The 14,587-nt window shown below is 32.7% G+C and overlaps 1 protein-coding gene across 1 annotated transcript in view; it reads right to left on the reverse strand.

The window, feature by feature from the left end:
* Positions 1–264: 264 nt before the first annotated feature.
* Positions 265–14,587, reverse strand: part of LOC134709890 (uncharacterized) — a 214,468-nt gene continuing 200,145 nt past the window's right edge. The window contains exons 10-11 of the mRNA XM_063570018.1: positions 6,042–6,069; positions 265–2,552 (exon numbers count right to left, since the gene is read on the reverse strand). Of these exons, the coding sequence (XP_063426088.1) occupies positions 2,263–2,552; positions 6,042–6,069 (318 nt within the window). The 3' untranslated portion in view covers positions 265–2,262. The remainder of the gene's footprint in view (positions 2,553–6,041; positions 6,070–14,587) is intronic.

Consider the following 14,587-nt stretch of genomic DNA (forward strand, 5'->3'; position numbering starts at 1 on the left):
GATGCGCTCATGAATCAAATCCTGCGGTAAATCACAGTAATCAATTTTACTACGTGTTGATGTCACCATGACAAATTGGTTGATATACTTACAAATATAGGAACAATCTATCTATGTATATGTTCTTGTACAAATCAAACAATGAATTCTGTATCTAAAATTCTGAGATGACGAAAATCGTCGTTGTGGATTGATACAAACATATATCCTTCATTTTCTATGTTGTTGATTTTTTCCTTCTTAAATTAATTAATGAGAGTTAACAATGATAAAAATATTTATTCAGTTGAAGGCAATATATCCAATTACATAATAGATTTAAGATACAATGGTTGTGACATGTAACATTGGTAATCTACGGTTGGCTATATTTATGTATTAATAAGAAATGATAGCAAATAAACGTTTGTAACATACACCAATAACAAGGATGTGTCCTAATTTTACGGATGCCCCATCAGCACTACGACATTTCATATGTTCAGTAGGCCATGAACCTGGGATAAAATTCCAAGTTTACTAAGTTTCTAATTGATCGGACTTCAACTTCACCAAAAACTACCTCGACCAAAAACTTTAACCTAAAACAGGATAGACGGACGACCGGACGAACAGACTAGAAAACATAATGAACATAAATAGGGCATAAAAAAAGATGTCTTGTAAGAATTGTATGTTTCTTGAACGAATCAGTTTCTGAAACTAAGATATCAAATATTTATTTTAAGTATTTATACCTTGGTCCATTTCACAATACTGTAGTACATAAAACACATCAACTATAAAAGGAAAACAACAGAAACACTTAACTGCAACAAAAGCGAACGCCAAGATACATAGAAACAGACTTTTTGATAACTACTGCCATATTCCTGACTTGCTGCAAGACTTTAAGTAAATAAACTGTTATCACAGAGCTATGTGTTGCTTTTTTAAAATTCTAGTAATGCAAATGCTGAAATTAAAATAGCAACACTTTAACATGTAAGTTTTGCAAATATTCAAATTGAATGAATTAAGACTGAAAAAACATGGCTTATTAATCTACATGGAAATGATATTTTCCAATGCTTATACAACTACATATCAAATACCATTGACTCATCATAAGTAGTTTTCTTCAAACAAACTTAATACAAACTAATACATGTAAACAAAGCAAAATTTGAAAGTAAATAAAAACAATAACTGAAGGTTGGGTCAAATAATCTGTATGGAAATAAGATGTATCAATGCTAACACAACTGCATACCAAATATAACTGATCTACCACCAGTGATTCCCCATAAATCAAACTAATCACAATTTAATACGTGAAAACTAAGCAAAATTTTCAAAGTCAAAAGACCATGACTGATGGGGTTGGTCAAATTATCTCCATCAAAATAAGGCATGTCCATGCTTATACAACTGCATACCCATTATCATTAACTTACTACAAGTGGTTCTCCATAAACTGACATTATCATAAACTAATACATACAAAATAAGCAAAATTTCAAAGTCAATAGACCATAACTAAGGGGGCAGGGCCAAATAATCTCCATGAAGCATACCAATATGTTTGACATACCACTGGTAGTTCATCGCAAAGGAGACCTTATCACAAACTTTAAAATTTTTGAAGCCATATACCTATGTCTCGCTTTTTGACTCAGACAAGCGAGACAAAAATAGTTTACTGAACCTTGTTTTTTTGCTAGCCAAACATCCTGCTCATCTGGCAATTTTTAAACGAAATACATTTAACTATTTCACAGGTACACAGTAAAAACTAATGAGAGACCACTGAACACAGAGAAATACATAAATAATAATATATTATTACAGGGGCAGATCCAGCCATTTGAAAAGGGGTGTGTCCCAACTCAGGATTAGGGGGAAGTTTCCAGCTATATATCCCATGTCAAATGCATTGATCGGCCAAAAGAAGGGGATTCCAACCCCCAGAACCCCTCTCCCCCTTGATCCGCCATTGTATTACATGACATCATGTAAACAAACTGCAGAATAGCTATGTGTTATATTTTTTTATGTTGTTTAGTTTTGTCATACAGTTGTTATACATGATCATTGAATAGATAAATAAAATTTATCATAACAGGTTCTATAATGTTTTGAAAAGTGACTTATTTTCTTTTAAAATCTATTTGACATTTTTGTGTTTGTAAATACTTAATTATTTTTTTCACTATACAAAGCTTTCTGTTGGCAAAGTCATTTTACACTAGCTAATTAAGCTATACAGTGATGCAACAATTTTCACATATTACAACAGAAATTTCGTTTGATAAATTGTTTTCCTTTAACACGCTGAATTGCAATCATCAAATTGTGATATGTATTCTCTTGGGTCTTCTGTTTCCATATCTTCAGGACCTCATACATCTGCGAGAACAAATCATTTGGATGTCTAACAAAAACAGCCTCTATGTCAGAAAATGTTAAACCAAGTTCAATGCCTAGCTGAATCACACAATTCCCTAACTTCCTTGATAATGTAGAGAGAAATATGTCTTCAGGAGTATCTAGATACTTGAAGCTAGTATTTTCTGGAAAGAAGAATATTTAAAGCATACTTTAAGTGTTTTGTAAATACTTAAACAAACTTAATTGATTATCGAACAAAAAGTAACTAGCAATGTTATCCTTTGAAAACTTTACCAATTAAACTTTATCAGGGAAGTTTTAAGCACACTAGAGATGTTTAAATGACACGAATGGCCCCGTCTCAAAAAGTTGAAAAATCTGCAATTTTTATAATTCACATGGACACAAACATGATGGTAGTCTCACTTATCAAATATCAGTTGGAAGCGTTAAGAAACAAAGTCCATATAACTGTGTTTTTCAACAATATATCAGGGTCCAAAGCGTGTAAATTCGACAAAAATGAGCAGAGAGGAACGAAACTTAAACTTGATCTGTAACTCAACATGGTCAACTCACAAATAAAAAATTCAACCCAATATCTGAAAGCGTTTAGAAAAAAGTCTGTATAACTGTGATTTTCAACAGTTTATCAAAGTCCAGAGCCTCGAATTTCGGCAAAAATTACTGGAGCAGAACAAAACTTAAACTTGATCTGTAACTCATCATGGTTAATTTACATACCAAAAATCAGTCCAGTATCTGAAGGCGTTTAGAAAAAAACTCTGTATAATGCTTTGTTGCTGAATGACAGAATGAGGGAATGACTGAATGTCAGAATAACGGACAAAGGTAAAACTATATGAGCCATAAAAATTAAAGCCATTAATGTATAAATATCGAAATATATTTAACATTAATTACAAAAGGTACCTTCAAATAATAGCCTACTCTAAGGTCAATTTTGATGGAGGGAATTGTAACCCAGGATTCTTGGTCATTTCTTTATGTATAACATAAGAAAAATTTAGAAAGGGATTTTATAAATCATGTTATAACCTAAGCACGGATTTCTTAAATTATTTTTTACACTCGTATATTCTTGTATTTCATAATTGCTAATGTGCTTTACCAAACGCCTAAAAGAATCCAAAGAAAAGCCAAAAACTATCCAAGGCAACAAATATGTTGTATATTCGTGAATAAAGAAATCTACCGATGGGGCATAATGATTCGAGTCAAATGAAAACTGTCAATTTACTTTTCTATCATAAATAAATTCGTATATCACAGTAATTAGTATAACGTTCTGATGTTTTGATATTGTCATAAGGCAATTTGTTCTGTAAAAATCATTTTATCCGACTGATTGTTTCATTCATCGCAAAGCTCAGATTCCAACTCCTGGTTTCACGACAGGTTTTACTTTGTAAATACAGCTGTTTCACAAGCCAGGCCTCTTTTCGGGAGATATTATAATATTATTAGAAATATTAATAAGTTAATGTACTGGATCCAAGATATGATCTTGATACGTATTTCATCACATAGAGAAATGATTTGGGAATATTACCAGTATAGAAAACATGGTAGCGCCTAAAATTTAATTCTAAGGAGGTTCAAAAGTGGAAGATGGGGTAATTATGGATTTTAGTATATAAGTTTAAACTCTTAGAAGTTCAGGGCATGTAAATGTTGAAAATATGGCGCACAACCCTATGTTTTGACCTTTGAATAAAATAGCAGTGCATATCAAAATTTTAAATCAAAAAATCAGCCTAACCTCTGAAATAATTCAAAAAGGAAGACAGTCCCTAATCAAAACGCAAAAAAAGAGGCTTAAACACATCAAACCAATTGATAACAACTAATTAAAGAAAATCAACGTCTGTGGGTGGAAAATCCTACGCATTTAGAATAATTAAACATTTTATAAACACTACATTTACAGAAAAACATGTTGTTTTACATTCGATTAAATAGTTCTTTGAAGAATAAATGATCAACCCTAATTTTCAAACTTGTACAAAAAGAATTATGTCCCTTGGAAATATTACAATTCTTGCCAGATCTTTATCATATTCATATCAAAAGTTTACATCAACAATGCCTTGTACAAGTTTGAAAATCTTGAAAGACATAAACTCATCGGGACAAATTTTTGAAAAAAGTCCAAGACATAGCTGATATAAACCTTCGAAATCCATTTAATAACTAGAGGCTCTAAAGAGCCTGTGTCGCTCACCCTGGTATATGTGAATTAAACAAAGGAAGCAGACAGTTCATGACAAAATTGTGTTTAGGTGATTGTGATGTGTTTGTACATCTTACTTTACTGACCATTCTTGCTGCTTACAATTACCTCTATCTATAATGAACTTGTCCGTGTAGTTTCAGTAGAAATGTTAGTAAACATTTACAAATTTTATGAAAATTGTTAAAAATTGATTATAAAGGACAATAACTTCTTAGGGGGTCAATTGACCATTTTGGTCATTTGACTTCTTTTTGAGTCTTAAATTGCTGAACATTATTGCTGTTTACAGTTTATTTCTATCTATAATAATATTCAAGATAATAACCCAAAACAGCCAAATTTCCTTAAAATTACCAATTAAGGGGCAGCAACCTAACAACGAGTTGTCCGATTCATCTAAAAATTTCAAGGCAGATAGATCTTGACCAGATAAACAATTTTACTCCTTGTCAGATTTGCTCTAAATGCTTTGGTTTTTGAGTAATAACCAAAAACTGCATTTAACATCCATGTTCTTTTAGCCATGGCGGCCATCCTGGTTGGTTGGCCGGGTAAAAAAACACAACTTTTAAACTAGATACATCAATGATGATTGTGGCCAAGTTTGGATTAATTTAGCCTGGTAGTTTCAGAGAAGAAGATTTGTGTAAAAGATCATGGATATTTACAGAGAATGGTTAAAAATTGACTATAAAGGGCAATAACTCCTAAAGGGGTCAACTGACCATTTTGGTCATGTTGACTTATTTGTAAATCTTACTTTGCTGAACATTATTGCTGTTTACAGTTTATCTCCATCTATTATAATATTCAAGATAATAACCCAAAACAGTAAAATTTCCTTAAAATTACCAATTTATAGACAGCAACCCAACAATGGGTTGTCTGATTGATCTGAAAATTGTAGGGCAGATAGATCGTGACCAGATAAACAATTGTACTCCTTGTCAGATTTGCTCTAAATGCTTTGGAGCATTAGATACATCAATGATGATTGTGGCCATATTTGGTTAAATTTGGCCCAGTAGTTTCAGAGGAGAAGATTTTTGTAAAAGTTAATGACGCCGGACGACGAACGACGGACGCCAAGTGATGAGAAAAGCTCACTTGGCCTTTTAGGCCAGGTGAGCTAAAAATGTGGCCAAAATTTGTTGATACTCGATGTTTCTATGCTCCCCGAAAGGCATCTTGCTTGAGACAATTAGCTTAACTTTGGAATTTCAGGGGGCTACCAGTAGCTCAAATAATATAATCTCCTTCCAAATGGGAAGTTTGGGCAAAGAATGAATTTAATATGCATCTTGTTTTCTGTTATACATTATGTAATATGGTTAAAGATATGATGACAATTTTAATGTTCTTTTTATGATTGCAATTAATTGAATATAAATCATATGTTAGATAAATGTCTCACCAAGTAATCCTGTCTGTCCCTTGAATACCTAAAAAAAAAAAAAGCACTTCAATGTCATTTGTATCTTTTACATTAGTTTCTTTTCGGCAAAAGATCTAAAATAAGTACACTCTAACACAGAGATATGTTTTTTCTGTTATTTTGATAGTATAATGCAAATGTTGAATCCAAAAGGCAATATTCGAACTGATAATCTATGCAAAGCATTCAAAGTCAATTAAACCTTTAGAAACAGTGGCAATAATCTTTCAAACACTTAATATAATTATGATTTATATATATTAATACCAAAGGGGAGACTGGAGAATTAGTGATATTCGTAATCAGCTCTTTCATAAATTATATATGTGAGCAAAAGTGAATACAAGATTAGTATAGAGTTCAAAGATCTTGTATTATCCAATCAAAATGATGAATCTGCACACAATAAAGCAATGTTTAGGATTTTCCATTGAAACAACTTATTGGTTTTAAGGATAGGATTTATCATCCACAACCTCAGGATTCTTCGGATGAGTAGAAATCCTGGAGTCCTGATACTCATTAGTACATTATAGTTATCGATTGTACATGAATGTTATTGTCGCTCTTTTCGCTTCCACATACCAAATTCTAGATCTTTGGCTACAAAGTCTTTTATTTTTTTTAACAATACTAAGGTCTCAGGTTAAAACATTCCTATGCATATAGAGATGTTGGGGAACAATGAAGAATTGCTATTGAGACATCCATCAGGGTAAAATCTCAAATATGTTCTTGTCCTTTCAAATCTTTAATGCAGTGTAGGTAAAAGAATAACGGATGTAGTTATAAATTTTCCTCGGAAATTGGTATTTTTGTTATTTCACTTTTAATCTTTGGAGTAATAAGGTATTATTTTGTGTACATATGGCATTTGTTATTTATGAGCGCTAACTCCCATATGTGGTCGATCAACATTAAATATTATCTTGAAATTTTTCAGACTATGTCTTGTTGATGATTTCTATGTGAATAATATTTACACTATCTATTTTAATTCTAAAGATAAAAGCTAACCAAAAGCGCAAAACAGACTAAAATCTTTATATAAGGGCAATAGCAGCATAAGTTGATGTGTTCAACATGTTTTGAGGTAAACAAAAGAAAAAAACATCGTGTTCTGACAATTTTCAAGAAATGTGTCGACTTCACTAGATCTAATCTTTAAAACGTTCTTTGGACGAAATTTGTTTTACTCAGCATAAGCGAATTAGAAATAAATCCAATGTGTTACCTATTAGGTGTGCGTGAAGCCGATGATGGTGACTCATTTGAAGATATATCATCATTAGAACTATTTTTATAAACAGTTGACCAAATTGAAAAATCTCAGTTTTCTGTTTTCACGGATACATATTAACTGGTAAATTTTAAAAATAAAAGAACTTTAGAACTGTACATCGGATGACCGCATGTTCTGGTGGATGGTTTAGGAAAAAAATCATATCTCTATTCCTGAATGTAAGGTTAAGGTACATATATACATTTTTTTCTGAGACAAGTTCCTGTGTGGATGATGAATAAATAAGAGGGAATTAACCTCACCGTAATAATTATTATAGTGTATTGATATAATCGTTTGTTATCAGTATAATCTGGTTTGTCACTATATACCATTTTAATATGTGTATATCAGTTAAATAGCAGTTCCACGGGTGTCATTCATTTTAACGAGAGAAATGATCGTGAAAGAATATCTTACGGTGGTCAAGTATTGACAGACGATCGTGAAAGCTCTAGTACCCAATCATGAAAGAATTTAAATCTAATATCTAGTTCAGAATCTGTGAAAAAATCGCTGAAATTCCAAAACGCGGAACGAATCCAAATAAAACTAGAGGCTCTCAAGAGCCTGTGTCGCTCACCTTGGTATATGTGAATTAGTGCGCACCACAGAGAGTCAAATCGTTAACAATCATACCACTGCCACTGCCCAGCTTAAAGATTCTTCCGAACATTTGAAAGTCCCTACCATGTACTGGTTACCGAAATTACACAAAAAAACATTTAAATTCCGTTTCATCTCCGCTTCGAGTAAGTGTTCTACTACTAATCTATCAGTGCTTCTAACCACCTCCCTTACTACTATCAAAGAACTGGTTATTAACTTTGGTAATAAAGCTTATGAAAATAATGGTATTAATTATTTTTGGAGTGTTAAAAATTCTTTAGATGTTTTAGATAAAATACATGCTGTCAATGGTCCTTACAATTCTGTTGACAGTTATGATTTTTCTACTCTGTACACTACACTTCCACACAATCTTATAAAGAAAAAGTTTTCGTATTTGATAAAATGGTCTTTCGAAAAATCTCATTGTAATTTTATTTGCTGTAACTCGTTTAAGGCCTTTTTCTGTAACGAAAAAGGAAAGTATGCTAGATACACTTACTGGAAATGTGAGGATATGATTGAAGCTTTAAACTTTCTGCTTGATAACATTTATATAGATATAGGAAGATGTGGTGTGAGTGCCAATGAGATTTATGTACGTTTCGGCGATAAAGTGTATCGTCAGGTAGTAGGTATTCCTATGGGCACCAACTGTGCCCCTTTAATAGCAGATTTATTTCTATATCGTATGAATCTCAGTTTATGACCAAACTCAGTAAAGACCCATCATTGTTACATTTGGTTGATACATTCAAAAATACCTACCGTTATCTGAATGATATTTTTTCGTTGAATAATCCAGAGTTCTCTATATATACTTCAGAAATTTACCCAAACGAACTTACTTTAACTAAATCTAACATAAACAGCATTAGTTGTCATTTTCTAGATTTAGACATTTCAATTTCAAACGGGAAACTTCACACTAAAATTTACGACAAAAGAGATGATTTTTCATTTCCTATTGTTAATTTTCCTTTTTTAGACGGCGATGTGCTGTTGGCTCCATCATACGGTGTTTATATATCACAACTCGTTCGGTTTGCCCGTGTGTGTTCTGATGTCAAAGATTTTAACGAACGTAATCAATGCATCACTGGTAAATTGTTGTGTCAGGGATTTCGATACCATAAATTACTTAAAACTTTTACTAAATTCTTTCATAGATACAAAGATTTGATAAGTAATTTTGGCTATACCTGTAGAAAGCTTATTAAAAATGGTATTTCACATCCTAAATTTTATGGTAATATTGTACTTAAAGCGAGGAAATCACTATGTGAACCTTGTAAACTCATCGAACCTTTAAACAAACTTATAAGTAAGGGTTATCGTACCAATATTGTAATTAGATCTCTGAATATAGTTCACATTGGCACTAATATTGATTTTGTCATTAGCAAATTAAAACATAACTAAATTTCATTATCTTTTGAGGCGAGATGTATAGAGACACAGACACATTAACTTTTATTTCTATAGAAATCGCTCTTCACTATACTACTACCTGTCGATACATTTAATTTTGGCATTGCACACGTCATGTCTTCTTTGACTATTAATGACGTTAAAATACTAAATCCCTGTGATGTGTTTTAGTCGATTTTAGTCTCTGATGCATGATTTTTGTCGAGCCTTCGACTTTAGTCGAAAAAGCGAGACTAAGTGATCCTACTTTCCGTCGTCGTCGGCGTCGTCGGCGGCGTCAACAAATATTCACTCTGTGGTTAAAGTTTTTAAAATTTTAATAACTTTCTTAAACTATCCTTGGTTTGTACCAAACTTGGACAGAAGCTTAGTTATGATCATAAGATAGTATCAGAAGTAAATTTTGTAATTATAACTCCATTTTTTCTGTATTTTACTTTTAAATGGACTTAGATTTTCTTCCAGTTAATATTACATACACATGATACAGTCTGCAGCGAAAGTTTTCAAAACATTTATTAGATTCATTAACTTTCCTAGATTTTTACCAAACTTGGACAGAAGCTTCTTACAATCAAAAGATAGTATCAAGAGGATATTTTTATTGATTTTTTTCCTTATTTTTGTTGAGCCTGCGATTTACAGCAAAAGTAGGCGAGACACTGGGTTCCGCGGAACCCTTACAAATTTTTATTTACTTTTAATTGGTTTTGGCTTTTAACTAGCTGTCAGTAACTGCGAGTACTCTCAAATCGTATTTTCTTGTTAATTCGACCTGTTGATACTGTTTATAATGCTTTTTTGTTATTTTTTATTTATATGGATCTTGTCTGTACACCAGCTTTGATTACTTGTAATATCTTAAATTTTTCACTTATTCTTACAACATTTGTATAAACTTCAAGATTATAAAAAAACGGTTTTTTTCTAAAGTGAACATTGATTGGTTAAATATTTCTCAGTGTGTTTGAATTTGTTTGTTAGCTTTTTGGTCATGAATGTTTGTCTCTAATATTTAATTTACTGTGCATTTGTATTCAGATATCGCAGATCAAATTTATTCGTTCATTGTAGAATCATACGTTTTTTGATTGAGTTAAGTCTGCCAATTGATATTTTATTGTATGTTTTTCTATGTTGTGATGTTATGCTATTGTTTCAGAAAAAGGGAGAAGGTTTGGATCCATTAAAACGTTTAATCCCGCTGCAAATGTTTGCACCTGTCCTAAGTCAGGAATCTGATGTACAGTAGTTGTCGTTTGTTGAAAATTGTTAAAAATTGATTATAAAGGACAATAACTTCTTAGGGGGTCAATTGACCATTTTGGTCATTTTAACTTATTTTTTAGTCTTAAATTGCTGTACATTATTGCTGTTTACATTTTATCTCTATCTATAATAATATTCAAGATAATAACCCAAAACAGCCAAATTTCCTTATAATTACTAATTTAGGGACAGCAACCTAACAACGAGTTGGCCGATTCATCTAAAAATGTCAGGGCAGATAGATCTTGACCAGATAAACAATTTTACCCATTGTCAGATTTGCTCTAAATGCTTTGGTTTTTGAGTTATAACCAAAAACTGCATTTAACCTCCATGTTCTATTTTTAGCCGTGGCGGCCATCTTGGTTGGTTTGTCGGGTAAAAAAACACAATTTTTAAACTAGATACATCAATGATGATTGTGGCCAAGTTTGGATTAATTTGTCCCGGTAGAAGTTGATTTTTGTAAAAGATCATGGAGATTTACGAACAATGGTTAAAAATTGATAAAGAGCAATAACTCCGAAAGGGGTCAACTGACCATTTTGGTCATGTTGACTTATTTGTAAATCTTACTTTGCTGAACATTTTTGCTGTATCTTGGTTGGTTGGCCGGGTAAAAAAACACAAATAATAAACTAGATACATCAATGATGATTGTGGCCATATTTGGTTAAATTTGGCCCAGTGGTTTCAGAGGAGAAGATTTTTGTAAAAGTTAACGACGACGGACGCAGGACGACAACGAACGACGGACACCGGACGCCAAGTGATGAGAAAAACTCACATGGCCTTTTGGCCAGGTGAGCTAAAAACCGCATAATTTCCTTAAAAATGACCAATTCAGGGACAGCAACCCAACAACCAGTTGTCCGATTTGTCTGAAAATTTCATGAAAAAATGATATATGTTGACTTTATAAACAATTTAACCCCGTGTCCAATTTGCTCTAAATGCTTTGGTTTCAGAGTTATAAGCCAAAATCTACATTTAACACCTTTGTTCTATTTTAAGCCATGCTGGCCCTCTTGGTTGGTTGGCGGGGTCACCGTTCACATTTTTAAAAATAGATACCCTTACGATGATTATGGCTAATTTTGGTTAAATTTGGCCCAGTAGTTTCAGAGGAGAAGATTTTTGTAAAAGTAAACGACAACGACAGACGACGGAGGCCAAGTGATGAGAAAAGCTCACTTGGCCTTTTAGGCCAGGTGAGCTAACAGTTAATAGACAGCTAATAACCTCAAGACATTACAACCTTTCTTTATACATAATTTAAAAGCAGTGTAAGGGAGGTAATAAAAACATAACCCCACAAAGCCTATCATAACCATCCATTTGTGGTATAATTTCAGAAAGATCCATAGACCATTCCACAAGTTATTGTCTTGAAACTTAATAATGCTTATTTGGGCCCTTCTTTGACCCCATATTCCTAAATTGTTGGGAGCATAACCCCTAAAATCAATCTCAACCTTCCTTTTGTGGTTTTAAACCTTAAATTAATTGTGTATACATTTTTATTTACATTTAGTAAACTTATTGTCCAGAATTTTTTTTGCAGTCATATAAGAAGCAACTCTAGCAGCTATCTTTGTGACCACCTTAAGTCTACTTTATCAGATTATAAAATCATGTCGGCAAGTTTTGGCTTCGAAATTAAATCCATTGAATAACCAACTAACAGTTGTGTTCGAAATTTTCGAAATTAAACATAAACTTTACTTGCCACTCTTAAAGATACATACTGATGAGTATTGCACTCAAATAAATACATATTTTACCCCTTTGTCCCTAATCCTGACTGTTGTTGTGATAGCAACTGCAAGTCTTTCATGGCCTGTATGACACTCCACACTTTTTTAAGAACTGCCCCAGTTGAACTGTTGAAACAGCAGGGATTTCAACCATACAATTCATGGTCAATAGGTCTGGCCAGATGTGCTTTTAACCTTTCAACGCTCTACATGGCATATGCAAATATGACAACTTTAATGCCATTCTTACAGTTCAAAATCAGTGAAATCTGATAAGTAGGCAAAATCAGGCGGGTTGGGATTCATTTGATGGCCACTATGTCACTTTAATGGTATGAGCTGTAGGTATGAGCATAGGTGTTACAGGAAGACAAGGAAGTTTAATACGGCCAAAATAATGGCGGGTCTGTAAAATCTAGTTTTTTTTCTTCTCAGAAATCCTTAAAACTTAAAGTCAGACCTGGCTTGCCAATCATAAATTCCTCGCCAAAACTATAAAGTGACATTTCTTCATATAAGTATAGATTCAAATTCCTTTTCTGGCTTTGTCTTTACTTTTTGTTCTTTTCTAATATATTTCCGATTTAGAATTTTCTAAAATTGATACCTTGAATAATTTAAGGTATACGAAATATTTTGGTGGTTATTATTTTGGCGGATTTAAAACTTTCATCAATACCTTTGAATGTACACTAAATTATCGGAATTTATTTTGGCGATTTTGTTCTATCCACCAAAATAAGTGAAAATTTACACCACGGGAAAATAACCCGATATACGGTATAATCAGCCCAGTATCTGATCAGTAGTTCGATAACTGTAAGAAAATACAATTCCTTGTTTAGCTTATTGTCGTTTTCAATTTTATCTGCTGTTCAAATTTTGTACCTTTGAAAACAATAATGCACACGCTGAAATGTCTCGCCTTCTTACTAATCATTGATATTATGTTGATAGTCCTAAATATAAAGCTATATTTCAACAGTCACATAAACATAACATTGACCAATGAACCATGAAAATGAAGTCAAGGTCAGATGAACCATGCCAGGCAGGCATGTTAAGCTGACAATTCTTCCATACAACAAATATAGTTGACCTATTGCTTAAAGCTAATTAAGAAAAACAGACCAAAACACAAAAACTTAACACTGAGCAATGAACCGTGCAAATGAGGTCAAGGACAAATTAAATCTGTGCAACTGACATATAGATCATAAAACATTTCCATACACCAAAAATAGTTGACCTTTTGCATATAGTATTAGAAAAAAGGACCAAAACTCACAAATTAATTTAAACAACTGAACCATGAAAATGAGGTCAAGGTCAGATGACACCTGCCAGCTTTTTTGTTTTTTTTTGTGGATAGTTGTCTCATTGGCAATCATACCACATCTCCTTTTTTATATTATGTACACCTTACAATCATTCCATGCACCAAATATAGTAGACCCATTGCATACAGTGTAAGAAAAACAGACCAAAACACAAAAACTGAACTATAACCACTGATCCATGAAAATGAGGTTAAGGTCAGTTGACACCTGCCAGTTGGACATGTACATCTTACAGTCCTTCCATACACCTACATAGACCTATTGCTTATAGTATCTGAGATATGGACTTGACCACCAAAACTTAACAAGTAAACCTTGTCGACTAATCCATGAAACAAGGTCGAGGTCAATTGACATGTTTAAATCCGGGACATTATGTTGTATGTGTCTGTCCCAAGTCAGGATCCTGTAACTCAGTGGTTGTCGTTTGTTTATGTGTTACATATTTGTTTTTCGTTTATTTATTTTTTTAAAATAAATAAGGCCGTTAGTTTTCTCGTTAGAATTGTTTTACCTTGTCGTTTGGGGGCCTTTTATAGCTGACTATGCGGTTTGGGCTTTGCTCATTTTTGAAGGCTGTACAATGACCTATAGTTGTTAATTTCTGTGTCATTTTGATCTCTTTTGGAGAGTTGTCTCATTGGCAATAATACCACATCTTCTTTTTATATGAGACCTTGCAAGGTACGCACATACCAAATATTGTTATTCTATTACTTATAATAAGAGAGAATTTTACATTACAAAAATATTTTTTTTTCAAGTTATCACTGAACCATGAAAACGAGGTCAAGGACTTTGAACATATGACTGACGGAAACTTCGTAACATGAGGCA

Source organism: Mytilus trossulus, chromosome 3 (genome assembly GCF_036588685.1).
Source record: "Mytilus trossulus isolate FHL-02 chromosome 3, PNRI_Mtr1.1.1.hap1, whole genome shotgun sequence".
Taxonomy (NCBI): domain Eukaryota; kingdom Metazoa; phylum Mollusca; class Bivalvia; order Mytilida; family Mytilidae; genus Mytilus; species Mytilus trossulus.